Source organism: Lolium perenne, chromosome 4, assembly GCF_019359855.2.
Source record: "Lolium perenne isolate Kyuss_39 chromosome 4, Kyuss_2.0, whole genome shotgun sequence".
Classification (NCBI taxonomy): domain Eukaryota; kingdom Viridiplantae; phylum Streptophyta; class Magnoliopsida; order Poales; family Poaceae; genus Lolium; species Lolium perenne.
The window spans coordinates 377,331,633-377,358,237 of NC_067247.2; the positions used below are offsets into that span (position 1 = coordinate 377,331,633).

Here is a 26,605-nt window from a genome sequence, read left to right on the forward strand (position 1 = left end):
TCCTGTCTTTGATTCTGCACTTTGATACTTGGTTTCTTTGATTCTGCACTTTGATAATTGGTTTCTTGATTTAAACTCAGTATGTTTTAAGCTATGCTTCCTCTGCTCATTACTTTGATACTTGGATACTTTGATTCTGCACTTTGATGCTTGGTTTCTTTGATTCATCCTTGCATAGAATTGCCTTTATGGAGCTATTGGCTATTCGGACTCAGTGTGTCATTTGGTTTTGTTGGAGCTGGAATGGTTAACATGGTCACTTGTGCATTACGGACACATCATATTTACCCCTATTTTCCTGTCACATTTAGTCCTAGGCAGATGTAAAGTGGATGTAAATATTTATCTGTCGTACTTATCCCGGATGCTTCTGTAGGAATGAGATAACACGTGCTACTATACCTGGTTTTAAGTTCCTTTTGTCAGGAATCATTTTCTTTTCCTTTCTTGGCAATAGTTGTGATTTTGTGGTGTGGCGAGAATGGGTATTGTATGAGTACAAGCCAAAGTTGTGCAGGATACTTTAGAACGGAAGTAATGCATCCTCCTTTTCCTTTGTTGGCTCATAAATTTAAGATGCTCCTTTCCATAGTGATGCTAACATAGATTTCTTGGTGGCTAGGACATCAACTGTCAATTGGTTTGGTGCTAAGGGTGACTACAATGTTCTTGTTATGTCCGTGTTGGGGCCAAGCCTGGAAGGCCTTTTCAGCTCTTGCAACTGAAAACTGTCGCTCAAAATTGTGGTTATGCTTGCTGATCAAATGGTATGCTCTACAACTAAGCTCAGTTATTCTTTGCCATTTTGTTTTTTATTGTTAAATTGCAGAGAGAGCAGTCATTTAGCGTGGACAGCTTGATGTGAGTGTGTAACTGCTTGCTTCTCTCCCAAATAAGCTTCCTGGAAAGTTGTTAGTTGTGCATTTACAAATTTATTTCTAGGCCTCCAGGGTATCATGTTGTTGTACGAGCAGGTGATTCTGAAAGTACTGCACCCGAATGTTCCTAAATGAATGGATTTTAGCTGATGCTTTTGTTGTGTATGGAGAAGTTTTGAAGTTTATGTAGGCCTTTTGTACACTTGGGCACAATGTTCAGACATGTGCTACTGATTTCAAATTAGAAATAAACGTTTGCTTAATTACATACTTGGTTATGGAACCTAGCTTTACATATGTAAGGCTACTCCTGTGTTTTAACTTGGGCCTCAATTTGGTTTCCGGCTTTCAGCTAATATATTTGTTTGCACGGGCTTTGTATAGAGCTGAGTTATATTTTAATGTGATAAGTATCATGGCCATGATTATACGATATTTGAACTCGTTGGTGAATTAGTTGGTTTTCAGGTTATTTTGCACTGTTGCGGTTTCTCTGAACTTGGCGATGTAGCTTGACTATATTATGGTTATTTTGCACTGTTGCATCACCATTGTTCTCAATTTATGGCGCTTTATTATGCCTTTTGAACCACTCATCTTTTTAACATTTGTTCTATTAATGTACTGACAAATGTTCTTCATTTAATCAATGATTTCTGTTTCTACTGTTTGATGTTGCTGATCTTGGAGTGAGGCGGACTATAAATTTGTAGGATGGCTTGGAGTACTACTCGCTAATAAAATTATTTTGCAATTCGTACATATCAAGTTGCTGGGATTCCTTTGGGACAGACTGAGCATGGGTGAAAGTAAAGTATTACTGTAATAATTCAGTTGGCATGGACATGAGCATCTTGAGCCTACTTTCACTCCCACAAATGGATGCTTTGGATATTAAGATGCCACTTTTATTTCGTCACTCATGCATTGTTTTGCATTCAGCATTACCTGCTAGATAATATTACCATGCCTATTATTAATGTGTCATAAAGACAAACACTTCACCAGTTAAACCACTTGCCATGTGGTTAATATTTACGGTTTGGCATTCAGAAATTTCAAATGGGAATGGTCTCCAAATTTTAAGAAAGGTTTGTTTGGGAGCAGTCATTTATTTATTTGTTATTATTCACTACATTATCAAGTAAGCTGGTTGTGAAATTTACATTGACTTCTTGTGCTGATCTGATGTAGGTATTATTACTCATTTACTCTGTTTATGTTGCCTTTCGGCTCCACAATTGACCTGATTTGGAGTTCATCAAAAATTTCATTATATTACCAAAGAATGTGCCTCTGAACATAGTTTCAGCACTAGTGCCACTTGGAGAGAGCAACATTATTTGTTTACTCATCCAATGAAGGTCTTGCAGCATGACCAGTATTATGGTCGGTTGTCGAGTGCAACATCCTCCAGTTATTATTTAGTTTCACATCAGAGAGTCAGTTTCCTCCGTGCATTGATGCATATGCACACAAAGATATGTCAGGTTTTCGGGTCTCCATTTGATTATGGTTCCACCTCTGCCAGTGTCATTTGTTGTGACAGGAGCCCGCAGCATGTGCCTTTTACCTACATATCTCCCTACTTATGTTGTGGACAGGTAAGCTAAAATTTCTCATTGCGGGGTCTTTGCATATGTTACTATAATGTATATATGGTCCCTAAGCATCCTACTTTCACCTTTTGTGCTAATTTTGTTTGTCTTTTAATGTTTTTTTTATCTCTCTGAATCATCTAGCATAAACGTGAATCATGAATTTGTAACTTGTAACGAAGAGATCTGTGACAAGGTGCGTAATGTATATGCAGGGGTCACAACCATTGCCAGGGGAAAGTCAATGAGAAGTGGAGACATGGATGATCCAAGTGATGATGCAAGAATGTTTACTAACGCTGAAATCTGCTATAGCAGCAGTAGCTGCTCTCTCCTGGTCATTGATAGAGAAAACCAAGCAATGCTGGAGATTTAGCTCCAGCCTGATGGACTGATATCAGGATGAAGCTGGTTTTCCTCAAGGTACATTCCACCTAACCCTGCAATAGTACTTTCCACAAAAGAATACTGTTCTTATTTGAAGCCAAACACTGATAAATTCGTTGTTCAGAGAAGTATCAATGAAACTGCCAATACTAATTTATTCAGTTTGAACTCTTACAGGCGTTGCCTTGCTTTTTTGCTAATGTTTTCTTTGGCTACATGCTTTGCGTTGCTTCAAGCCAGGTTTTAGCAATGGTGTTAACCTCCATTGAGCCGTTGCCGACCTCCACCGAACAGTCGCTGCTTCTCCTAGGGCCCCTGTCTCGGTCCTCTCCAACAAGGGTATATATCAAGAAGGTTGTTCGTGAAAGGGGCGAGTTCTGTAGACGAGTGCACCATGGGATGGAGGCGAGAACCAGGGGCCTTTTGGCAATGGCATATGTATATCTCAGTTGGTTGGTAGTATCTAAAGCTTAAATTCGGCAAACATTCTAATTGCTATTAAATGAACGTTCTGCAATTGCAATGTGTGATAATTGCATACATGTAATATGTAAATTGCTTTTAAATGGTGTGTAATTTATTCATTTTTCCCTTTTTCACATCCGTATATTCTGTGATAAGTGCATACATGTTTTCTGCACTGGTAAATTGTCTTCAGGTGAAAAGAAAAGTCTAAGAAAGTAAAATACATTATGTGAAATAGAATACCAATTATCTTCTAGCAATTTTTTTTGTCAGGTTTCAGGTATTGTGATTATGCTATCTTTATGGGACCAGTATAGTGATTATTCTTAGGTATAAAAAGGCACTATTTAGAACCTCAAAAAACACAAAACCTTTAATGCTGAGTTTTCTGCTCTTGAAGGGTTCCAGATGCCAATAAGGCTGCTCCTGTGTTCTCACCAGTGCAGTTGATTGGCTACGTTGGTGATGCTGAGTGCACAGTGCAATTCATCTCCCTCTCCCCTAGACAGTGTATGTCTCTCCATCCCGGATCTCCTTATTTATTTGATTTGAATAGTTTGATATATTATGAGATGTGAACGACCAGAAGTGGTTGGTAGAGTGAGCTTTTGTTCCATTGGTATTTATTCTTGGCTAAAGTGTTGCTTTTGTCTAATTAGCAATTAACTTGGAACAGGGTAGAAAAAGCTGCATGTTGTTTGCATTTCTTTGTCGTTTCCCATTTCCTCTCTTTCGTGCTTGCTTCTTATTGACAGACACGCTATTGCGGTTTTCATACTGCTATCTTTGCTAATGCTTACTGCTGTTTGTTGGGTCACTCTCCTTACCAAAAAATCTTTTTGCTAAACCAACTTTGTTTGGTTATTGTTGGGCTATGACTTCTTGTTATCTTTTGGATGGTTGTTTCTTGCTTTGCTTTCTTTTCACGGTGACAGTTATTTCTATACTTCTTTTTTCCACTTTATATTTACCTGGTAGCTGCTTTTGAAAATATAAAGTTTGTGCGGTCCTTTTTTTCCCTCTTCCTACTTATTTAAAGAAATGCTCTTGATAAAGCATAGTTTGTTGGGCTTGTCTTTCCTTGCTTGTAATTCTTAGTTGTTTTCTTGTGTTGGTCTTTCCTTGCCTGTTTTTTTTGGGTGGTTTGGTATTTTTGTGTGAACTTAATGATGTTATATTTGAATGTATGACCCTGTGCTATGTGGTGCTGCTCTGTCGCTTGCGAGTGCCTGGCGCTAGAGTACATTAGATTCATATTTGCATTGCTTGTGACCTCGCTGGTTGGTAAGGATGTTGAGGTGCCTGGTGCTAATCACTGGAAACCTGGGCCTGCTGATGCCGTTTCAAAGCCTGATGGTTCAGTTATTCTTTGTTACGCTTAGATCTGCTGTTTTCTATTTCTAAAATGTGTTCCCTATTTTTCTTCATTCCTGTTTCATGTCGCATGCATGTTACTTACTCTTTATTATTCCAGGATGTGATTATTTCCTTCCCTTCTCTTTCTCTTTATTTCTAGAAGATTTTAGATGGATTCGTCTTGATCTGAGATGTTACCTTTCTTCCCTTTTTATCCTAGGACGTGATTCCTTTTGATAAGATGAGTTGGCAGTACTTTCATGACCCGATGGGTGATTTACGATGTTAGGTTGCCTCATATGATTCAAATTTGCTAATGATTTTTTCTCTACTGGTTGTCTTTGACTGATTTACACATGTTCAGGGTTTACTTTGAAGGTTTGGTTTGGGTGGCGGGAGATTCCTACACTGGTGGTGACAACGGCCAACAATGGTGCAGGAGGATTCAGTGGGTGTCTCTGTTGTAGGTGAATCTTCCTTTGTTTTATTATTTTGTCATGATGCTAATATAATAACCATCCTTTCGCCTGCTCTGTGACGTGCCCAAGCCATATGAGCAGCTCCTTTTGATTAGTGTTCGTATTTTCAATCAAAAGACTTTTTTTCAATCAAGTCATTTAGGTTGAAACGGCATGGAATATATGACTCAATAGCACCATCAACCTCGATAATACCACATTTGAGGTTGCTAATGTACCTGATTCAAATATCAGAAACCAGTCATTTGGGTAGCTGAGAGATGGCAGAATGGAAATTTGGCTTGCATTCCAGGTTCCAAATTGCATTTCTTTCCTTCATTTTCCTTTTGGAAAAATAGGAATGACTCGCTTTGATTCACTTTGATTTCCTTTGCTTTTGGGTAGGATTTGGTTTGAGTTAGCAATTGCCTACAAGTTAAGTTAGCTTTGATTTATTTATTCTGGGTTCTATGCTCTGTAGGTAAATATACAGATGCTTAGAAATATAATAATGTTGTATAAATTATTAGATTTAGCTCGAGTTAGCAATTTCCTAAAAGTTTAATTAGCTTTGAGTTATGTATTCTGGATTCTATGCTCTGATGCTTAGTACTATAATCATGTCATATAAATTATTAGCCTATATAATTTTGTACTTCAACATTTGATGGATAACCATTGTTTGAACCTAAAGTGATGAAGTATCCTCACTTGGATACTTCTTTTCACCAATAAGCATTTACTAGCCAAACTTCATTGTAATAAGTGCTTTATGCCAGGCTTTTTGTTTCATTTTAATACAATGATTTCGTAGCACTGACACTTTTATTTATAGAACTATGTTTCTCTAATAAACTTTTCACTATGCATAGTATTTCTGCCCGTACAGACAGGAAGTGAGATTTCTAGGGTTAGGCCAAGAGGAAACTAACACATTTAAGAATTATTCGGTGCCTCAAGTCAGTTCCTCTAGAATTTGATGTAGTACAGGAAAAGGAATGGATAACCCATGCCTCAACAGCCTAGGTGATTAACTCTTGCAATCACATCCTACACGCAACACACTATGGGAGTCAAATAACTTATGGCCGGTGGCAGCGGCGGCCTGTCCTCCAGTTGCAACAGCGACTCAGGGGCAGCAGTAGCTTCGATTAAGAGGGTAACAGATATGGCTGAGGTCGGAGGAGATCGAAACACGGAGGCGCAATCATGAAACGCTAATAAGAGGCGGCGATGAAAAAAGTTGTTTCTGGCTGATGGTTCCCTTTTGATTTTTAGCTACTCTCTTTTCCATTGGATGTCGGTTGAAGTGATGAAGTATAACAGTTACATTCCCTTTGTTTGTTGCATCGTGCCTATAATTTGTCACAGTTATCCATATCTATTTTCTTGGGTACACAATGACAGAATGTGCGCGTTAATATCATTTGTACAATTAATATCTATTTTCCACTACTTTGCATGTAAAAACCATTAGACTACTTATAAGAGTTTACTGATTTTGTGTTTTACATCATCACCTATAAGGATGCCCCTGGATTATGTTCCTATCCATACAATACTTTCATTCTCTGCGCTTCAGCTAGCTAACATAGTTTTTTCCCTTTTTATTTATTAGCCTCAAGGTCAGTAAAGCTTCAGTTTTTGCTTGCTTCCATTTGTTCTCATGTCTCACAAATTTAAATTGGTCATTTGATTGATAAGGTTTGTGGTGCCTGCTGATTGTTAGATTTAACAATCGTTCTATACAAAAAAATAATTGTTGCAAATTACGTGACTTATGTGGATAAATCATCCTTTTCCTCGTCCACGATTTCCCGGGTGTCAGATCCGCGAGCTCCCATATATTTTCCTGGTATTTTTCTTTCTTTCTCCCATCTCCTCAAGATTTGCCTGCTGTTGCTCAGATTTCCCAAACGTGAAGGGGTTTTCCTCAAGATTTTCTCAAGGAGTTTTCCTCAAGATTTGCCTACTGTTGTTTCAGATTTTCTCACGGTTTGCCTCAAGATTTGTCTACTGTTTCTGTTTCAGATTTCCTCACGATTTGCCTCAAGATTTGCCTACTGTTGCTATTTCAGATTTGGCAGAGCATTGGTTGAGGAAACACCTCGAAAGAAAAGGTACTATGTAGTTACATTTATCTTGAGTAAACACACGTTTGGTTCCAACCGTTTTAGTTTCCTATCACAGGTTTGTTCAAATTAAATCACCGGAATTTCGTGGACTTGCTTAGACTCTGGCGAAGGCCATTCTTTTACTAGCGTAGGGCAGGTAAGAGAGCAGCCTCAGCTTGAGAAATATTAAATAGGTGCAATATACTTTGTTTAGCCCATATTCTTTTCTTGGCCATTTGCAAATTTTATAGTCTCAGCTCAAAGATTGATTAGGCTGGGGCAGGTAAAATAGCATTCTTTTAGTGCCAAGATATTGTTGGTTTTTTAGTTTTCAGAGTCTACCTTGTTTATTTCTTCCAGATTGCGTGTTCTGGTTTCTCTAATCCTTGTTTATTTCTTCCAGATTGTGTGGGAGAAAGGATGCTTGTTGCAAGAATGGGCATCTTGTTCTCGTGCCCGGCCGACTGCTATGACCCAATGGAAGAAGGCATCCTTGAACCGTCGGCGAGCTCTGGCGGCCTCAGGGCCTTGGATTCCAGCAAGCTGCTCATACAGGGGTCGCTCAGTTTCAAAAGGGCACAACTCGACGACAACTACCCCAGCTCTCTCCAGGTGGAGACCGAGATCTCAATCAAGACCGCCGACATTGCCGCCATTGCACCAGACTCTTCCCCTGCCACGGTGGTGCCGCTCGTGCAGAGAGCGCTTGCCAGGGTGATGTACACCGACGGCGGCCTCGGGCGCGGAGAGCCCAAAGCACGAGGCGGCGGCGATGAGGCTGCAGAAGGTGTACAAGAGCTTTCGGCCGCGGCGGCCGCTGTCCTGGCGGAGCAGAACTGGTGGAAGCTGCTGGATTTCGCGCTCCTCAAGCGCAGCTCTGTCTCCTTCAACATCGAGAAGCAGGAGACGGCGGTGTTCAAGTGGTTGAGGGTGCGAGCCCCTGCTGCCAAGGTATAAAGAACAGACTTTTAGATCTGAATTTGTTTTCTCATAAGCAAATCTGGACAGCTGCCTGATCCGAAATTGTCAAATTTGGGTGTGTTTTCATTTAGTTTGAGAAGGAACTGTCCAAGGATTGCTCGAAGCGGTGAGTGCGGAGTGCCTCGTCAGTTAGAACATAAATGATAGATAGTACCTATATCAAACATTGCTGGAGTCATCTCTTGGAGAAAACAGTTTACACTTGATGGGTATGCATAATATGCCTTGTATTAATTGTTCAGTACACTGGGAAAACAATACTAACTTGTACTTAAAATGTCTGTGTAGCCTGCCGGTTTCTAAAATTTAGCTTTACCAACTGAGTTCTGAAACGGGAAGGGCATCTATTGATGGTGTGAGTGGTATGATCTTGTTCTTCGCCAACTCCTATTTATCTCCTCATGTTCTGTGCTCCACCATTCCTCTAGAGCATAGGCAGATTCTTATTATAAGCTTTGGTAGCATGTGAGGCAACAGAGGTGACCTCCCAATTAATACTTCTGGTGGTATTACTTTTTAGTTTTTAAGCGAGATCAGCTATTATGTGAATATACTTTTTCTTAAGTCTCCTGGTTCGTTTAATAATGACTTTTATTTGCTGACATTTATAGAATCATGACAATATTAAATAACAGTATATTAGTAAGGTTTGCATAGAGATGGGCATCCGTATTGATTAGTATAAACTTCTGTAAGTTCATAAGGTGTTGTGAAAGTGTGGTTCTTTTATGAATTAAGGTTTTTCCCGGGCTACAAAAAGGTATATACTTTGATCGAGACAAAGAATTACTTTGGTATGTCCTGCCAAGGCATAATAATAGAGCAGGTGCTAAAACCTCACGCATTCCTCAGTTAATTTATTCCTGCAGCTAAGGAAGATGATAGTGTTCGCTATACATACATAGAGATCTCTAGGCATCCCTTTGGTTTAAAACTTAAATTTACCCAAAAAAATTCTTCGAAAGAATACATGCTTCCCTTTTTTAGGGTCTTGTGTCTACCTAATTTTGTTGCCTGATTTTCTACTTGTTGTTTCTTTGTGTAGCGTCATGAGGCAGGCTCTCAAGATGAAGAACGGGAGGAGGAGCGCTGGCTCAGGAAAGCTGCATATATTTTTCATGGATGCCTTTACATATTCTATGTTAGGTTGGTAATAGCACACCTTTCTTAAGGAAGTGAAGAATTTAAAGTAACTTTTTTTTCTCAAAGAAAAAAATCTCCATATATTAAATTGTGGCTTTATTATTTGGAAGCATGTATGTTATTCGTTATTGTTTAGTTTCAGCCTTATTGTGGAGGAAGAGGTCGCATCAATGTGGAGACTAGGCGAACTCAAGTGGTCATCGACTTGCCTCTACGCTAGCCAACACCCTATCAAATTGAGAAATTTGAGGTATGCAATCTGAATTCTTGATGAGTTTGAGTACTGCTGCTTGGAGTATGGCCAGTGTTTCTATGGTGATGTGTTTCACATAGGATGGTAGCCTAATTGGAAATGAATCATTCGTGTTCTTAATTTTCTTGTATCTGTTGTTGGTGTGTTCTGAGCTAAGAAAATATAAATGCAACTAGGCAAGTTGCTTTCATCAGTTCTTGGAATGTTCTAATTAATCATCTAAAGATAAGATAAGCCAGTTATAGTTAATTATGATTATTTGTTGCCTGCGAAATGTAGACTACGAATGATCATTCATAGGATGGATCATTGTAGCTCTATGTTCGCCACAGTTTTCATGAATAAAAATTCCATGTTTATACAGTACCCCAAGCGATCTATTAAAGCTTGACAATCGTTTATCCAGCCCTCAAACTAAAATAGACAATTAGACATGTTTTTTATCTTTCAATTTAGACCTAGCTCCTATACTTCATATGTTCTATGTTCCCTAGATTATTTTTGTGGTAGCATGTAGCTAGGTTGAACCTGTAGTGCTATATCTGTTGCTTAACTTAGTGAGAGGCCTATTTCTGTATTTCATATCTTGCTCAGGGAGGTTTTTCTTTTTGCACTTTTTTTCTTCTTTTTGGTGGTGCTTTTTCTACATTATTATTACTTTGCTGGAAGTTGTAAGATTATGCAACTACCGTGAGCATTACACATTTGTTAATCTGTTTTGATATGGTGTGCATTATCGGTGGTGCAGCTGTGTTTTGTCTGAATTTTCGACTGAATCTCGGGATCTTTGTGAGAACGAAAGCACCAATCTCAAAAACTGCCAAAGACCACTTGTTGTCGGTGGTCGTGTTCACAGAGCAATTATTATGGTTCTTGGAAGTTGAACAAGACAACGGAAATAGAAATGAGGTTCCAAGTCATTAGCCAGAGTACCTCATATGCTTGCTCTGTATGCGATCAGCTATGTGTCTATGTGCTCTGTTCTCCCATCTGTTTTGTGCCATCTTTTTTCCTTTCTGTTTCCGTATGGGTATGTTGTCCTATCTATTTTGTGCACTATAGTTTAATTAGCAAATTTCTGTCAAATCTGAGAGCTTTAACTGTTTTATAAGAACAACCTGATCCGATCTCATCCTGGACTGTGTTATGGATATTGGCTAAATTCTATAGAGTGTACATAGGAATTCCACAAATTGCCTTTTTCAATATACTCAGTGTTTCCATCCATCCATGTTGGAATATATGCTATACTTAATGTTTCTATCTATTTATACTGGAATCTATGTTGTAGATAGCTAACGAGGGATCTATCAGAATGGTTACAATATTATCTCGCTTTTTCCCCACGTTTTTTGCGTGTGCATACCTACAGAAATATGGAGCTTTTGTGCTATCTGATCACGAACTCACTTGATTTACCCACTAACCGATTTGCTATATCTTACTTACCTTTCAGCTTCAACATCATTGTTGTATTCTTACACTTTCATAGATTAAGATACCATGCAGATATAACTCTACCATTGATTGATAGAGGTCTTAAATTGTTGTACAATTTGTTAGAAGTAGGATAGCTTTGGTACTAAGCTAATTAGGCAGTTATTAAGATTAGCTTAGGTCCTAAGCTAAGTAGTCAGTTAGTTTTGTCCAAACGCTGTAATACCGAAGAGGTGCCTTTGTAACCGCCTTATTGGCGTCTGTTCGGTGGGTATATATACCCCCAACAATCATCAATGAAACATCACTTGATTCTCTCAATCATTAGTTCCTAAACACAATTAACATATATTCGGCCGAGGATGGCTGCACCATCACGGATGCCAAGTGCGTCTAAGGGGCCGGAAAAGGAAAAGGAGGGCGTACAAGGGGCAGAAGGAGCAGTCGCATGGGAGCAAAGTGAGTAGCCAAAGGAAGGTGGAGGGACCATCCAGGACATTTTCTCCAACTCACGCCATCGGATGATGTTATAGCTTGCCTGAACAACCACCCAACCCGAATGCCCTCCCTTTACCACTACGGTGACGACAACGACAAGAAGAGTAGAGCTCCGCTCTGAGCCTTCGATATTAAAATAAGCCAAAACTTATGGCTCAAATTCTGATTGAATTCTGCCTTTGCGCGATAGCGCAACGGGTCATCTAGTGTCTAGTAATTAGTGCTAGAGTTTGTATGTTGTGGTGCATCTTTTAGGTGGTGTATGCGGCGCATGAGCAAATAAATCTACATCAAATCTACTCCCACACTGGCGTCAACCTTCATCGCGGCAACCTCACGGTGGTGTCTCAAAGTTATGGCAACGTGTGCTTGCCGATCCTTTTAGATCGGCAGCTTGGGCTTTTCGATGTTCTTCAGATTTGGGGAGATCAGTTTCTCATCACGTTGCCACTGTTCATCGTTATCCACGGTAGCGCTGGGGCAGGGGCGAGGTGGATGCTCTGGAGCAAGGATCTTGATAGGGGGTGGTGGATATATCGTTATTCCCCGACTTCATCGATGGTTCAATGCAGTGGATCTTGGTCCAAGGCGGGACGAGGACGTCTCACCGGCAACGGCAACATGCCATAACGACGTGTGCCTTGTTGCTTGCAGCAGTCCTCTTGATCGACTTACAAAACTCCGTTGGCGATGGTGCTTCTTTGGATCTGGGAGCGATGGAGGTTCGGCGTTTCTTCCAATCTGCGTCTATGTGGATGTTGGAGTTTGGCGGTGGTTGCGGTTTTCGTATTTTTCTATCCCTTATGGTTCTATATCCAAAAAAATTAAGACAGCTAATTAACCTCTCCTAGCTGTCTTTTAGTTTCCACTTTTATTATATTTACGTAACTTGATATTTTGTGATAAAATATGTGGTTTCCCTTTTAAAAAAGAGTCCTAGGTAGACTATCTTCTCTTGGCAATGAGTCGTCCGAAGAACGGTAGTGACCATCAGCGTTTCTAGCGCTTCAGACCGTAGGCCACCTAAGCTAAAGCTGAAGAGGCAGACCGGCGTGTGAGTGTGACCATCGATCGAGTCGTGGAATCCATCATCCTTATCCATGGTACGTACGTCGCGTTGCTGCCCGTGGGAACTCGGCGCACCGCGCACCACTGGAGATGAACTGTCGAAAACTTTCGTGTGTCGACAGGTCATGTAACAACATCGATGGACCTCCTAGAAAAACAACATTGATGGGTTACTACTTATTGTTGTTTGGTTGGATCTTGGGTTGTGGTCTCGATTCATCCTCGACCAGGGAAAGTTCAGCTAAAGAGTGTGTACCTGTCAAATGCGAATCGTATTCTCTCTGATACTTGTACATAGCAGAAAGAGAGGTTTCCTTGCTAGCATCGATTGTAGCTCGGCGCATGCCCATCCCTTTCCACAGTGCATAACCCAGCTAGACGTAGTATCGTTCCAAGTTTGGGCTATGCCATTCGAGGTAGCTATAGTATACCATGTGTTCAAGGCTTAAAGCAATATATCAGAACCAGTACACCTGGGAATATTGACACGTCACGCAATGTCTAAGCTATAAAAAAAGTTTGAGGTACATACATGGAGTCAGGGTTGGTACTCGTTGCCTTCTCAAAATTAAAAGGCACACAAGAAGTAAACAATGCCGTTTTTATTCATCTCTAGCTAGGTACGAGTAGGACGAAATACGCTTTGGATACAAGTAGTGCTTAATCTATCCTTGTGTTTTTAAAGATTTTTCTATAGTACATGTTTTCAGAATTGATAGCTTAGTCTACGTGCTAGCGGACAATTTCTTTAACCCCTTGCTTAGGTGGTGTGGAAACCAACCTTTTTTATATGGAAGGGAAATGACCAGCTTCAATCAAATAAATAACCGAGAGTTGCATGGTGCTTAAAATATCGGCTTACAACTGACTAGGCAATGAACATACCAAGCAAACAAAAAAAAATGCAAGTACGAAAGAGGTGCGAAGCCTTTGTCCACCAAGTGATTGAACACCAGAAAAGATGGGAATGTTGAAAAAAAAAACATACTTAGGCATTACAACTCTGTTGGTCTAATTAAACACCAACTTAAAACCACCTTTGAGAAAACAAGTCCCACTTATGAGATATTTTTTTTATTAAAGGGACATGATGTGCATAATACAGCTACACAATCTTCCCCAAGTTAAACCTCATATCTACCATATCGAACACCAAGAAAAGAAGCATGCATCTCATTCTCATAAGGACAAAAGAATTCCGCTAGAACGTGGTTGATGTAGTCGTACTTGTCGCCGACCTCGGGATCGTGTTGAAGTTCTCTCGTACGACGTTAAGTGACGCAAGTGCAGCATCTTGTAGTTTCGCACACATACGGTGCTCAACGATACTCCCGGTCTCAGATCCAACTAAGATGCCGAAGAGAGAACTAGAAAGAGAGGGGAGGAGGCGCCCAAAGGGGCTCTCCTTTTCTCAGGGGAGGGAATTGTGTGCTCTCCTCCTCTCAATGCATCTACCTTATATAGGGGGAGGGGGAGGGGGTGGTGGTGCACCCCAAAACCTAATGGGTGGCCGGCTCGACCGCTAAGGGCCCAAGCGCCCCCACCTCAAAGCCCGTGTGGGGGGCGGCCCCTTAATGGGCTCCCCTCTGGGAGGGCCATTTAAAATGGTATGCACCCTTTTAATTAAATAAATATATATTTAATATTAATTAATTTAATTAATTGATAATACATATTGTTTAATTCCTAATGATCTGAGACACCTCTCGAACCATTCCGAACATCCTTCGAATTTTGCCGGAACTTTTTCTAGTTCTCTCTTCTCTATTCTCAGGTGTTTCCAATGAATCCATAACAATATTAAGTTTCGTTAAACCCTTAATTGTGTTTCTCTACGGCTCGAGAATGACACAAACATGATTGAGACATCTCTTCGATCAATGGTCACGAGGGGGTTCTGGAGAACCATAGGAACCCCCATGCATTCTACGAATATAAATTCGTTGAACCGCAAGCGTCGAGTCCTAATTCCTTTGTTACTTCGATGCTAGACTTGTCCGAGATGTGATCATAGGTATCATAATACCTAGTTCGATCCCGTTACCTACAAGGCTTATTCAACTCATTCTTGTGTGATTCCATCCTCATGACCTAGTCATGTGTTTACTTTACTTTTCAGTCATTACTTTTCAACACAACAACTTTCTTTAAAATACCCTTACTTGGAATTAAGGACAGCTTATAAGTATCCTTTGATGGATAGTAACGAGGGGCACAAAGACCTTAACCAGAGATCTCTCCGTGGTACGATACTCTTACTTCTAAAATTAGCTACAATATACATGTGCATTTGCAGTCATCAAGGTCCGCTCATGCTATGGACGGACTTCTATAGCCTATGGATCATTAAACTGACTAAGTCTACCCTTTAATAGCTGAGAGGGTTAGGGGAGCTAGTCTTTGATTCACTAGCCCATGGTGGACTAGGGAGAAAAAAGTAGTGCATAGTCCATGGTGGACCGACCCACCTACGCCTCCACGTAATGAGCTTATTTACTTGGCTCTTAATTTCTTGACTTTTTCTTATATCCCTTAATACATTAACCTTTCGACCATGACTTTCTGCTCTACCTTTCTTTAATTGTAAGAACCATGGTAGGATCTTTTATTGCCTCAACAAATACCAAAATACCTTTCATCTAAATAATATTTGTTTGGTTCTATCGTAAGACACTACTTTACTCAAGCTGCCAGTACCACACCATACTTCCATTGGCATATCAAAGATGGGCACTTGTTCAATCTGTTTTTCAGAACCTGTAACTCATCATATAATACTTTTTCGTTTCCACCCATTTATGAAAATAACCATGGCTTATTTGCATGCATTAGTTTAGCAAAACTTTGCTATAGGTGTTTATGGAATACTCCTTTTGTTCCATATTAGTTGTCGCTAATTTGATGCAACTTTGTACTAAATCAGCGACAACTAATATGAAATGGAGGAAGTATAAGAAAAAAATCAGAGTTGGTGACTCCATACATCATTGAAGTTATTCTTAGTTTTGTTGTTATATTGTTTTTAATTAGAGCGGTTTCACTTATTACCCTCTAGCTATGCATTTGTAACCCTAAATATCCTCTCTAGTAAATATCCGTCTAAATCATTTTAGGAACTTTAGACCCTTATGTGAATCATGTCGGCTGCGCAAGGTGTGCGATGATGACTGGGTCTTGAAATTATCAGGAAAAAAACAAGGAATGTAACAAATGGTGGAGTGAAGGTTGGACACATGCTCAGATATTTACTTATTTTCTAGCACCGCATGGAACTAACATACCGGTCTTATCTAATGAAGCATGCATAATGATAAAACCGGGTGAAGCCATGTTCCATATTTTATTTAAAAAAATGGAGGTTCTCATTATATTTTTCACCAAATTAAATAATATGTGCCACAAATACACAATTCTGAGGTAAAAGGTGAAATTCACTCTTTTGCTTAATCATTAGTCCTATCGCACTTAAGTTATTATTACGCTAGGTGATTGAGCGCCTAAAATTGTGCTAGAGTAGAATATATGCAACTATTAGAATAAAATTACAATATGGTTTGGGTGGTTAGGAGGGTGGTTGTACCCCTAGCTCACAAGAGTTAAAACCCCAGGTTTGACATATGCGTGTCTCATAGAGGCGGAATATTTATTCAGTGGGAGGCGACGTTCCCGTCGACAGCAAGACGTCTGCGGTGACTTCGTCAATTTCAAGTTCCAATCCGCCGGATCGGTCTTCCGGAGATGCTCATAGGGGTAGGGTGTATGTGTGTGCGTTCATATGGGTGATAGTATGCGCGTGTATGTGAGCATCTTTGTTTGTACTGTGTTTCTAAAAAAAATACAATATGTCCAATGAAATATACCTAAATGCAGAAGTTCCAGTAAACTTTATTATTATACTTGGAATGTTTGACATGAATTTTTTTTTTTTTTAAAGACACACATGAAACACAATTTCAGTCATATCTATTGTTTCACCAATTCAATCAACTCTTTGTGGTACCTACCAATATAGGTGCCGATATTCCTCACACTCATGAATGCTTGTCTACATCTGTATTATTTCAGACAAGACCATGCAATACTGATTTCATACCTTATATACCCATGAAATACTCATTTCATACCTTATATACCCATGAAATACTCATTTCATACCTTAATTATATTCTTGTGTTGCCTTAATGTTCTTTCGTGGACCGTACCATTCAACAAGCATGTTTCCCCATCCGAATAGAATGTACAGTATGACAGTTACTCTTCGGGGCTTGCTCATATAATATGACCATGCATATGATAGCCTAGGACAAAATCTTACGAGCCATTCTTGTCAGGAAACAGCTAAACTTGCAGAAGAAACAAGATGCTGTAACAGTGTCCAACCACAACACACATGGTATCTTTTCATGTCGCCCAACGCCCAAATCGAGTACTCATCCCCCCATACATCTTTATCTAAAATTAGCAAGGTGGCCCTCGCAAATGCGAAGGCATCATCTTTATTAATTTTAGAAAGTTTGGCATTGTATTTATTATGTTGTAGGAAATGTATAATTAATTCTGGAGAAATAATCTTTGATATTTTCCCCTCAATTCTTCATTGACACTTTAAGCTATTATAATAATAAATGTGCAGATATATGTTAATATTTTAGTGTTGCAGTCTTCTAGATTTAACCAGTTGATACTCCTATCTTAACTTAACAAAATAATCGTCTGGAAAATAGACTTAAAATATCCATGTGGGGTGCTACTTTCAGCTCATAATTCACGTAAGCTCTACGAAGTCACTCTGATGCACATGATCAACTATGGTGAAATGTAGTTTAAGTAGATGTGATATATTCTTGCTATTGAAGTTTGTGTTCTTTGAATTTTAACGTTGTAATGTATAATCATGTGGTTTGTTATTATTCCTATGGCATATGCCTATATTTCATAGGGGATTTTTATTTCACTTTTTATAAGCATATTTTAGCTACCTAGAAGTTGAAAATAAGCATATTTTAGCGATTTTCTTTCATAGCGTCTTCGTTATCTTTGTTCTAGGATTTGAGAAGTTTTTCCCTACCAATTTATCCTTCTATAGTTTTTAAAATTAAGTTCTCATCACACTCGAATCTATCGAAAATAATATTTTGTTGGTACAAATTAAGTTCAGGAGAAATCGAGTATGCATGACACTAAAATCTCCTATATACATTTTAGTTTTGAGAATCAAAGATGCTGATAAAACGTAATTGTGTTAGACAAAGTAAATTCTATATATACTGAACTCGGACCAGTTGACGTGTCGCTAGAATATTCTTTATAAAATTCTTTAAATGGGTGTGTTGTTCTTTTTGTAGGGCCTAGCCTCACACGGCAGGTCGAAAAAGATTTATGTGTAACATCTGGACTTAACCAATGAATCGATGAGTGACCGGCACTCCATCGACCGATTCTACCGGCGTGATATTGGTCATTGCCGATCTCTTTATACACGTAAAATATTAAATATTAAAACTGAAATCATTGATTTTTTTTGTCATGTTGATTAACATGGCGCCTCAAAAAAGCCTTTTTTATTTTTTTTAGTATATAGAAATGTCTCATCTAAATTTAGATAAATCTGAGACATCTTTTATTGAACGGAGGAAGTAATAGACTTAACCATGCACATGCATATATCTGTACACTTATGTCACTATATTATAAGTTTAAGCAATAGCAAAAATAATTTTACTAAATCATGCTTTCAACTTCTAGCTAGCTAAGCTTTTACGCGTACATTTTTTTATTTGATGGTCGATCTCAGGTAATCTATACGTGAATCCCTTCTTATTCTATTTTTTTTTTTGTTTCCTAAACAGACACTCGCATAGCTAGCGTGAGAGTTTCCCTCAAAAAAAGCTAGCGTGAGCGTACGTTCCTTTTTCTGATTTGAGTCTCCTATACAAATATGTATGCTCCGGTAAAATAACAATTAGTTTTGAGGATGATACGGTCTTCTCTTTATATTGACCGTGTTAAACGAAGCTACATCCGATTAACTAAGTAATAATCATTCATTAAATCATAACCACTTAATTTATATCTAACTGCTAATGCTTTTTGAGCTTAAAGAGCATATATTCATTCAAACAAGAACAAGTACAGAATTAGCACAAGATCGAACACAGGAACAAGCAAGAAGGAAGAAGAGAACACCAGGAAGAACCACACATCTAAACCAACAGAAGGAGCAGCAAGAGCCCCTAGCCAAAGGCGTTTTGAACCGCTGCAACCACCAGCTACAAAGCTGGATCTAAGACGATGAACGATCATCGGTCGGCACGACGCGCCGAGCTCGCGCCACTCCAGGTCCAGGCCTCCAAACAGGCGCCCGAGACCACCACCATCAAGCCACCATCCCGCTCCTGGGTCACCTTCTCCTCCCGGCATCCAGCGTCCAAGCAGCCTCCAGAACACGTACCTCAGCAGCCTCGCGTCGTCGGTGGAGGAAACGGCGGCGCGTCGACCGAAGGCCCGAGGATAGGATCCCCACCAGGCGAAGACGGCGCCGTCGCTACGCCATCCACGCGGAGGAACTCCGACAGATCCATCACCGCTACACACAGCACCGGCGAGGAGGAGCTGGATCCGCGGAGACCAAATGGCTGACCACGCCGACGCCGCTCCTACTCGGACGCCGCCGCCAGCCACCAACGTCCACGCCCTATTTACAAGCCGGACACCAGATCCGCGGTTCCCCCCCTCTCCCACCGCAACAACGGATGGAGGAGAGGAGGAGAACCGACGGCGGCGCCGGAGAAACGGGGGGGAACGGCCGACGACTCTCAAAATCGCCTCTCTCGACTGTAGCACGGGAGAGGGGATAAGAGAGACTCTCAAAAGGGCTGGTTTTATCTAACTGCTAATGCTAATATAATTTAGATGATGTGGCTTAACGTGGTGGCTCTATTAACCATCTGTATTTTGCTTTTAGTATATAATAGAATAGATAATAAGCTCCTATACAATATACATGCACCACACATACAGAGATACACGCCAAACGATTACAATCCGGTTACACAACGGCTTAACTTAGAATACTACTAAGAAATTCATACACACTACATTAGTTCACGCATACTACATGCACACAGAATGTGCAAAGACAGATTATTTTGCATGCTTCATGAACTGACGGGTCGATCTCTATCCAGCTTAGAGGCACCTACCTCCATAGCCCGCACCCCTGTACAATGCCTGCTTGATCTCGTCGGTCCTTATTGCTTGCCCCTTCCCTTTTTCCTACACACCACACCACGCATTGACAATCTAATTTCATTAGCACACAGGACATAGATTCAACCAAGAAATCAACCGAAATTTTAGCTATACATATTGATGCTTGATAGCCATGCCCAAAGTCTTGAGGAGTGCTTCAGATGTAGTAAATTACAAGGTCCTCAAACCCTACCTCCTCTCCCGCCCCCTTCCGGGCGGCTGCGGAGGATTCCTCCCCAAACCCTAGCAGCCGCCACTCAAGCCGCCGCCCCTCAGGCCGTCGTTGCTGCCAGCTCCGGTGGCGGTGGTGGCGCCCCTTTCGTCGAACGACGATGGGGAGGAGAGGGCTTCCGCGGCGGCGCATCATGGGAGGTGATGAGGTGCCGGTGGAGGACGTCGGGCGGCACGGCTGCTTGGCCGGGGCCTAATGCACTTCGCCGGTAGCCATGGAGGAGTGGGTGGAGCGGTGGCGGCCTTCACCCCCGGTGGTGGTTCGTCGGGGGTACGCATGATCCGCGCCGTCGTCTTCTTCCCTGGTGATCCGGCAGGATTGACTGGCAGCGTGGGGGCTACTGGTCTTGCTTTGTTTTGGTGGCGGTCCTCTGGTTTCTCGCAGGCGAAAATGAAGACCTACCGGCGGTCAGTTTGCCTTGATCTAGTTGGAGAGATGAGTTTCGGAAAGCTCCACTGACGAATGGAACAGTGCATCTTTTGCATGGAGTTTGTTGGATCGTGTGGTATTCGGTCGCGCGCATCCATGTTTTTTTTTGACCGTTTGGTTTCGGAGGGAGCGACACGAAGCTCTATTCTGTGTTGACATCAAGTGACTTTTTGGTCCATGGTGAAATCAGAAGAAAGAATATCATGAAGGCCGGATTTGTGAACTTGCTAAAGGAGGTTCAAGTCTCCGCGATGTTGAGGGACTTGTTGTTTCGGGCTCCACAACAATGGTGTCATACCTTTCAGGGTGAAAACCCAAGGTCTGACCTTAACTGGTTGTGTCTTGCAATGACCTTGTTGGAGGCATTATTTTGAGAGCGGGGACTATCTTCGGTGTGAAAACCTAAGACCTTGGTCGGGCGATGACGGCGCAGATGCACCGTTCCTTTCTTGAAGACGTCACTTTTGGAGAATTTCAGGTGTTGTCATGGTGGTGATTGTATTATTGTTGCTAGGTCTGCAATGTTGTAGCGGGACTTTTGTTTTTTAGTTTTCTTTTTTTTAGCTGTGTGTATCCGTTGTTGGAGAGAGTGTAATTGGTATCTTGTGATATTAATATATTCACTTTATCGAAAAAAGTAAATTACAGGGTTAAACGCTTACTTGTGAGCAGGAGGCATGCATGCCGAAGTCACTGAAGCAGCTCACGACGCACTGCTCTATCTCCAGCCCGAGCACCTCCAGTGCGCTCACCGTCGAGAGCAGCACGCCAGGGTTTGCTGCGCAGCAGATCTCGATCCTCATGCCACCGCCCGGTCGCTTCTCGACGTCAAACTGCAAGCATATATACCCGCAATGGATAAGAATCAGTAGGTAGCCATTTGTGTGATCAATTTGTGCCTGCACACGCGCCGCACGCATGGGCGCACCTTGGTGGAATTCCTTATTGGCATCGTCTCCTCGTTGCTCCCGCTGGAGAAATTCTGCGCTGTGTTCAGCAGGTTCAGTTCCCCTGGCATGTCGCCGATCTCCTCCTCGAGGGTTTTGATCCGCTCCGTGAGCTCCCTCACGTAATCTATGGTGTCCCCAAGGATCGATGTCCTGTCCATCTGAAGCTCCATTGATTAAAATCCACACATGTAACATTTTTTGAAAAGGGGAGTAACTTTAGGTTCATGCTGCATAATTCACATGCACATGCGTTATATAGGAATCAATTAGGTATTTAGGTCAGAGGAGCAAGTAGAACAATGTAATGTGTTACCTTGCTAATCTTTGGCACGATTGAGCGGAGCATGGAAAGGCGGTCGTTGAGCCGCTTCCGCCGCCGCCTCTCGGCCATCAGGTTCTTCGACGGAGCGCCACCGTTGAGCTTGCTCCTAGGGTGACCACCGGGAGCGCCTCTGATGTTGCCGTTCATCTCCCCAACGCCTCCTCCTCGAAAGATGAACGTCGTGGGGGACGACGAGGACCCACCAGCATGAAACAGCTGCATCTCGTCGTCCGGCATGGCGTCGTGGAAGGGATGAGCGAGCGCCTGGCCGGGTGCGTCGACGACCCCAGGGACGAAGCTCCTGTACGGGGCGCACACTTCGCTCAAGTAGTCGAAACTGAACTCATCTTGCGGGCGCGGAGGCGCCATGGGCTCTTGAAACAGCCCGATGTCCATGTCTCTCCTCGGCTCGGAGGCGCCCTGCAGGTCGCCGCCGTAGAAGATGAGGTCGCTCATCATCGTGCTACTGCCTGGGTACGTCGCCTGCCACGGCTCCGGAGCCTGCTCCGGCCGCCGCAGAGACATGAGCTCGTCCAAGAACGATTCCTCGTCAAACTGATCCATGCCCAAAGTTCTAGTACAATATTCAGTATATGCTTGCTCTCCCAGATCGCTTACACAAACCCCTCGCGCTTATCTAGCAAGCAACACTGTCAGTAGCTAGCCAGCAGCACGTACTACCACTCTACCGGAGGTCCACACGGCCAACTTGAGGGGTCGCCCGTGGCAAATGTAGGGTTCGCCGGACAGTGTAGAAGGGGGATCACGGAAGAAGCAACCTGGGAAAATAAATTCGGGGTGACAAACCTAAGCGACAATTATTCCTAGGCAAGCACCAGCTCAGCCAGCTTTGGTGTGCCCACACGGTGGACCTCGATCGGTCGGTCAGGCAGAAGACGGCAAATCAAGCCTGAGAACGGAATGGAATCTCGTGGTTCTTTAAGCAAATCCCGTTGGCAGCATGCAGGCCTGCCGTTCAATTGCCGCTCTCTGCATGTATGTCGTTTTCGCCCGAAATCTGCAAATCTCGCGCCCATGGAGATCAGCTAGTATTAAGAATGAATCCTCTTGTCGATCGAGGTCTGTCTCGCAATGTTCCAATCACCGTGCGGAAGGAATTCAGTGTGCTTGTAGAACTTGGTGGTTGAAAGAAAAAACGTAACTAGGGTACAGTGGCACGGGCAGCTACACTGCAACGGGGAGCTAATCGATCTCCGGCGTCGATTGCGCGGCATTCCGGCGTTTTCGAGCCGTCGGAGCAGCTGTGGGAGCCGCCGGGGGTCAGGTCGGCTGCTGGATGCCGACGTAATGATGGGCTGGCGACGCCGCGCGGTGGAGCACGGACTCCATGGATGGGTTAATCATGCGGCTCGATCGGTTGCGTGTGTTGGTGCTCGTGAGCAGATAGATGGATGGATGCGCGTACGAAACTGAATATGCTGGCTTGCAGTTGCAGGCTAGCTAGATAGATCGTGGGCCTAGTTATCCAGGGCGATTTGAAGGGGGGTTAACCTTGATCCGGATGAGCTATCAGATCTGACGTGGATGAAAGCAAATGCGCATGCAACAAAAGCTTATTTGTCCGTGGCAGATTTGCCAGAGTACATTGTTTGTTTATCGATCTTATGGATGGGGTTTTGCTTTTATTTGGCAGTGACATGACTACTTTCTGAATATGTATTTGCACTATCAGAGAAGAGCTAACTGTCAGCTTGATAGAAACGCAAGGAATCTGGTTACCGTACACGCAAATTAATTGCTATCATAGCATCACACCTGTACGTATGTGGATCACAGTACGTACTGCTGCAGCATATACTATCAAACAAAGATGCTTTCGGGAGAAATGTTAGGGTTAGAGGCGATTATGTGGACAACGTGCCGGGAAGTTCCCAGAGGAGCCCCGCCCAAAACACCAATCGACTTCCGATGGCTCCGACTCCCGACGCGAGTCATCTTGATCGGGGGCGTATACGTACTACATTTCTGCTCCGGTGAGTTCTCTCCTCCATCCCGTTTCCTTAGTTGATGGTTCGTTTATTCTGGCGTTTGGTTCGTTTGTGCAAGGTGTTGGGGATCGCGTTTCATTCGAGTCATCGTAGGAGACACCGAGGTCTTCTGAGGGATCGCCGGCTGTGAGAGGTGATCCAGAGGATGAGCGGGATGTGCTTTTTGAAGAAATGAACTAAATCGTGAGAAGCAAGGACCCGAAGGGGTGGACCAAGTGCTGTAGGCACGGGCCAGGTCGTTGGCACCATTGCTAGATATGTCTTCATTCCTCTCCCATTTTGTCCGCTGCCAGTTGGATTTGTCACGCTCGGAGAGACAACGATACAGGGGGTTGGGTGGAACTGCCCAGAAGGATTATCGATCTAGGGCTTTGGCGGCAAGGAAAGGCAAGGTGAGTGGCCAGTGTTGAGCGGCGCAGGCGTTGGTGTGGGAGAGGAGAGGTCTGGCCCTTTGTAGGCAGAGGTAGCCATGGTGGGGTATGGTGACAGGCATGGAGGGACAAACGGACGTTACGAAGGTGGAATAAGAGGTTTGAGTCAGGGGGCCAAAACCTGCCCACACATACCCGTGGCACACCCGATACTTGGTGTGCCACGGGTACTAAATATACCTATGGGGCACTAGTATGAGATTCTCCATGAGGCACTCCCCGTTCTCAGCCGTCTTCGCACGTGCACATCAACTCTGCCGCTCCGCACCCTGCTCCGGGCGCCTCCCCAAGCGCAGCCACCTCCGTGCAATGATCCGGGTGCATCCGCCTCCGTGCGATGCTCCGACCTCCTCGCGGGTAACCGCCTCCACACGTGTTGCTTAGGCTGCATCCGCCGCCATCGGGCGTACCAGTGGAGGTGGGAGGCCTTGTGTTGTCCCTCAACAACGCGCTCTACCACCGCGCCTCTAGGCCGAACGAGCCGGAGCCAAGCATCAGCTTCGGAGGGCTCCTCGAGCTTTGGTTGTCCTCCTCTTTCATTTTCTTTCCATTGGGAGTTGAGTTGGGGCACAACCGGTGTGGGCACCCCCCCCCCCCCAAAAAATAGTCGGCTGATGCACGTACAATGCATACATGAACTTTGTCCTTTATTAGAATGAATTCCCACATATTTGCAACATATATGATGATAATACCATGTTTTACATTGATTTATGGTGATTTACCAATGTGTTGGAGATATGCCCAAGAGGCAATAATAAATTGGTTATTATATATCTTTGTGTTTATGATAAATGTTTATATACCATGCTATAATTGTATTAACCGAAACATTGATACATGTGTGTTATGTAAACAACAAGAAGTCTCTAGTAAGCCTCTTGTATAACTAGCTTGTTGATTAAATAGATGATCATCGTTTCATGATCATGAACATTGGATGTTATTAATAACAAGGTTATGTCATTATGTGAATGATGTAATGGACACACCCAAATAAGCGTAGCATAAGATCACGTCATTAAGTTCATTTGGTATAAGCTTTCGATACATAGTTACCTAGTCCTTTCGACCATGAGATCATGTAAATCACTTATGCCGGAAGGGTACTTTGATTACATCAAACGCCACTGCGTAAATGGGTGGTTATAAAGGTGGGATTAGGTATCCGGAAAGTATGAGTTGAGGCATATGGATCAACAGTGGGATTTGTCCATCCCGATGACGGATAGATATACTCTGGGCCCTCTCGATGGAATGTCGTCTAATTAGTTTGCAAACATATGAATGGTTCATAAGAGACTACATACCACGGTACGAGTAAAGAGTACTTGTCATGAGACGAGGTTGAACGAGGTATAGAGATACCGATGATCAAACCTCGGACAAGTAAAATATCGCGTGACAAAGGGAATCGGTATTGTATGTAAATGGTTCATTCGATCACTAAGTCATCGTTGAATATGTGGGAGCCATTATGGATCTCCAGATCCCGCTATTGGTTATTGGACGGAGAGAAGTCTCAACCATGTATGCATAGTTCGCGAATCGTAGGGTGACACACTTAAGGTTTGATGTCGTTTGAGTAGATATGGAATATGGAATGGAGTTCGAAGTTTTGTTCGGAGTCTCGGATGGGATCCAGGACATCACGAGGAGTTCCGGAATGGTCCGGAGAATAAGATTCCGATATAGGAAGTCATATTCCAAGTTCGGAAATGATCCGGTGCATTTATGGAAGGTTCTAGAAAAGTTCGAAAGAAACGCACTATGGAAGGTGGAGTCCCGGAAGGACTCCACCACCATGGCCGGCCAAACCCTAAAGGGGGGAGTCCCAGGTGGACTCCACCAAGGGTGGCCGGCCACCCCACCTCAAACATAGGTGGGAGCCCCACCTTGAGTAGGACTCCCCCCTTGAGTAGGTTTCCCACTTTTGGGAGGTTTTGTTGTTGGGGTCTTATTCGAAGACTTGGACTACAACTCTTGGGGACTTCCACCTATATAATGAGGAGCCAAGGGGAGGGGCCCGGCCACACCAAGCCTCCAAGGCCGCAGCCCCCAAGTGGCCGGCGCCCCAAACCCTAGCCTCTCCCCAAACCCTAGCCGCCTCCTCCTCCGCATACATCTCCCGCAGCGCATAGGCGAAGCCCTGCCGGAGATCTCCACCACCACCGCCACCACGCCGTCATGCTGCCGGGATTCCGAGGAGGATCTACTACTTCCGTTGCCCGCTGGAACGGGGAGAAGGACATCGTCTTCATCAACACCGAACGTGTGACCGAGTACGGAGGTGCTGCCCGATTGTGGCACCGTCGAGATCAAGATCTTTTACGCGCTTTTGCAAG

General features: G+C 42.9%; 2 protein-coding genes across 3 annotated transcripts; one reads left to right on the forward strand and one right to left on the reverse strand.

The window, feature by feature from the left end:
• The first annotated feature begins 7,672 nt into the window (after nt 1-7,672).
• On the forward strand, nt 7,673-8,756 carry LOC139830126 (uncharacterized). The gene is made up of 3 exons (XM_071818264.1): nt 7,673-8,207; nt 8,309-8,446; nt 8,526-8,756. Exons 1-2 carry the CDS (start codon nt 7,677-7,679, stop codon nt 8,345-8,347), a joined length of 570 nt encoding a protein of 189 aa, XP_071674365.1. The 5' UTR covers nt 7,673-7,676; the 3' UTR covers nt 8,348-8,446; nt 8,526-8,756.
• Nucleotides 8,757-19,604: 10,848 nt separating this feature from the next.
• LOC127297148 (transcription factor BHLH3) lies at nt 19,605-22,655 on the reverse strand. Of its 2 annotated transcripts, none has more exons than XM_051327440.2 (4): nt 21,812-22,640; nt 21,477-21,656; nt 21,211-21,381; nt 19,605-19,911 (listed from the first exon to the last, which is right to left on the reverse strand). In XM_051327440.2, the coding sequence occupies exons 1-4, from the start codon at nt 22,382-22,384 to the stop codon at nt 19,825-19,827; spliced, it is 1,011 nt and encodes a 336-aa protein (XP_051183400.1). In that variant the 5' UTR covers nt 22,385-22,640; the 3' UTR covers nt 19,605-19,824. The 2 variants fall into 2 exon arrangements, with proteins under 2 accessions (XP_051183400.1, XP_051183401.1); XM_051327441.2 differs by having other exon boundaries at nt 19,815-19,938; nt 21,812-22,655.
• Nucleotides 22,656-26,605: the final 3,950 nt, after the last annotated feature.

Excerpts from the sequence above, each read along its gene's own strand:
- LOC139830126 (XM_071818264.1), top strand. The coding sequence starts at position 7,677 with ATGCTTGTTGCAAGAATGGGCATCTTGTTCTCGTGCCCGGCCGACTGC. Across the intron at positions 8,208-8,308 it reads TGCGAGCCCCTGCTGCCAAG|TTTGAGAAGGAACTGTCCAA; the intron begins GTATAAAGAACA and ends GTTTTCATTTAG.
- LOC127297148 (XM_051327440.2), bottom strand. The coding sequence starts at position 22,384 with ATGGATCAGTTTGACGAGGAATCGTTCTTGGACGAGCTCATGTCTCTG. Across the intron at positions 21,382-21,476 it reads CAATAAGGAATTCCACCAAG|TTTGACGTCGAGAAGCGACC; the intron begins GTGCGCCCATGC and ends ATATGCTTGCAG. Across the intron at positions 19,912-21,210 it reads TGCATGCCTCCTGCTCACAA|GAAAAAGGGAAGGGGCAAGC; the intron begins GTAAGCGTTTAA and ends TGTGGTGTGTAG.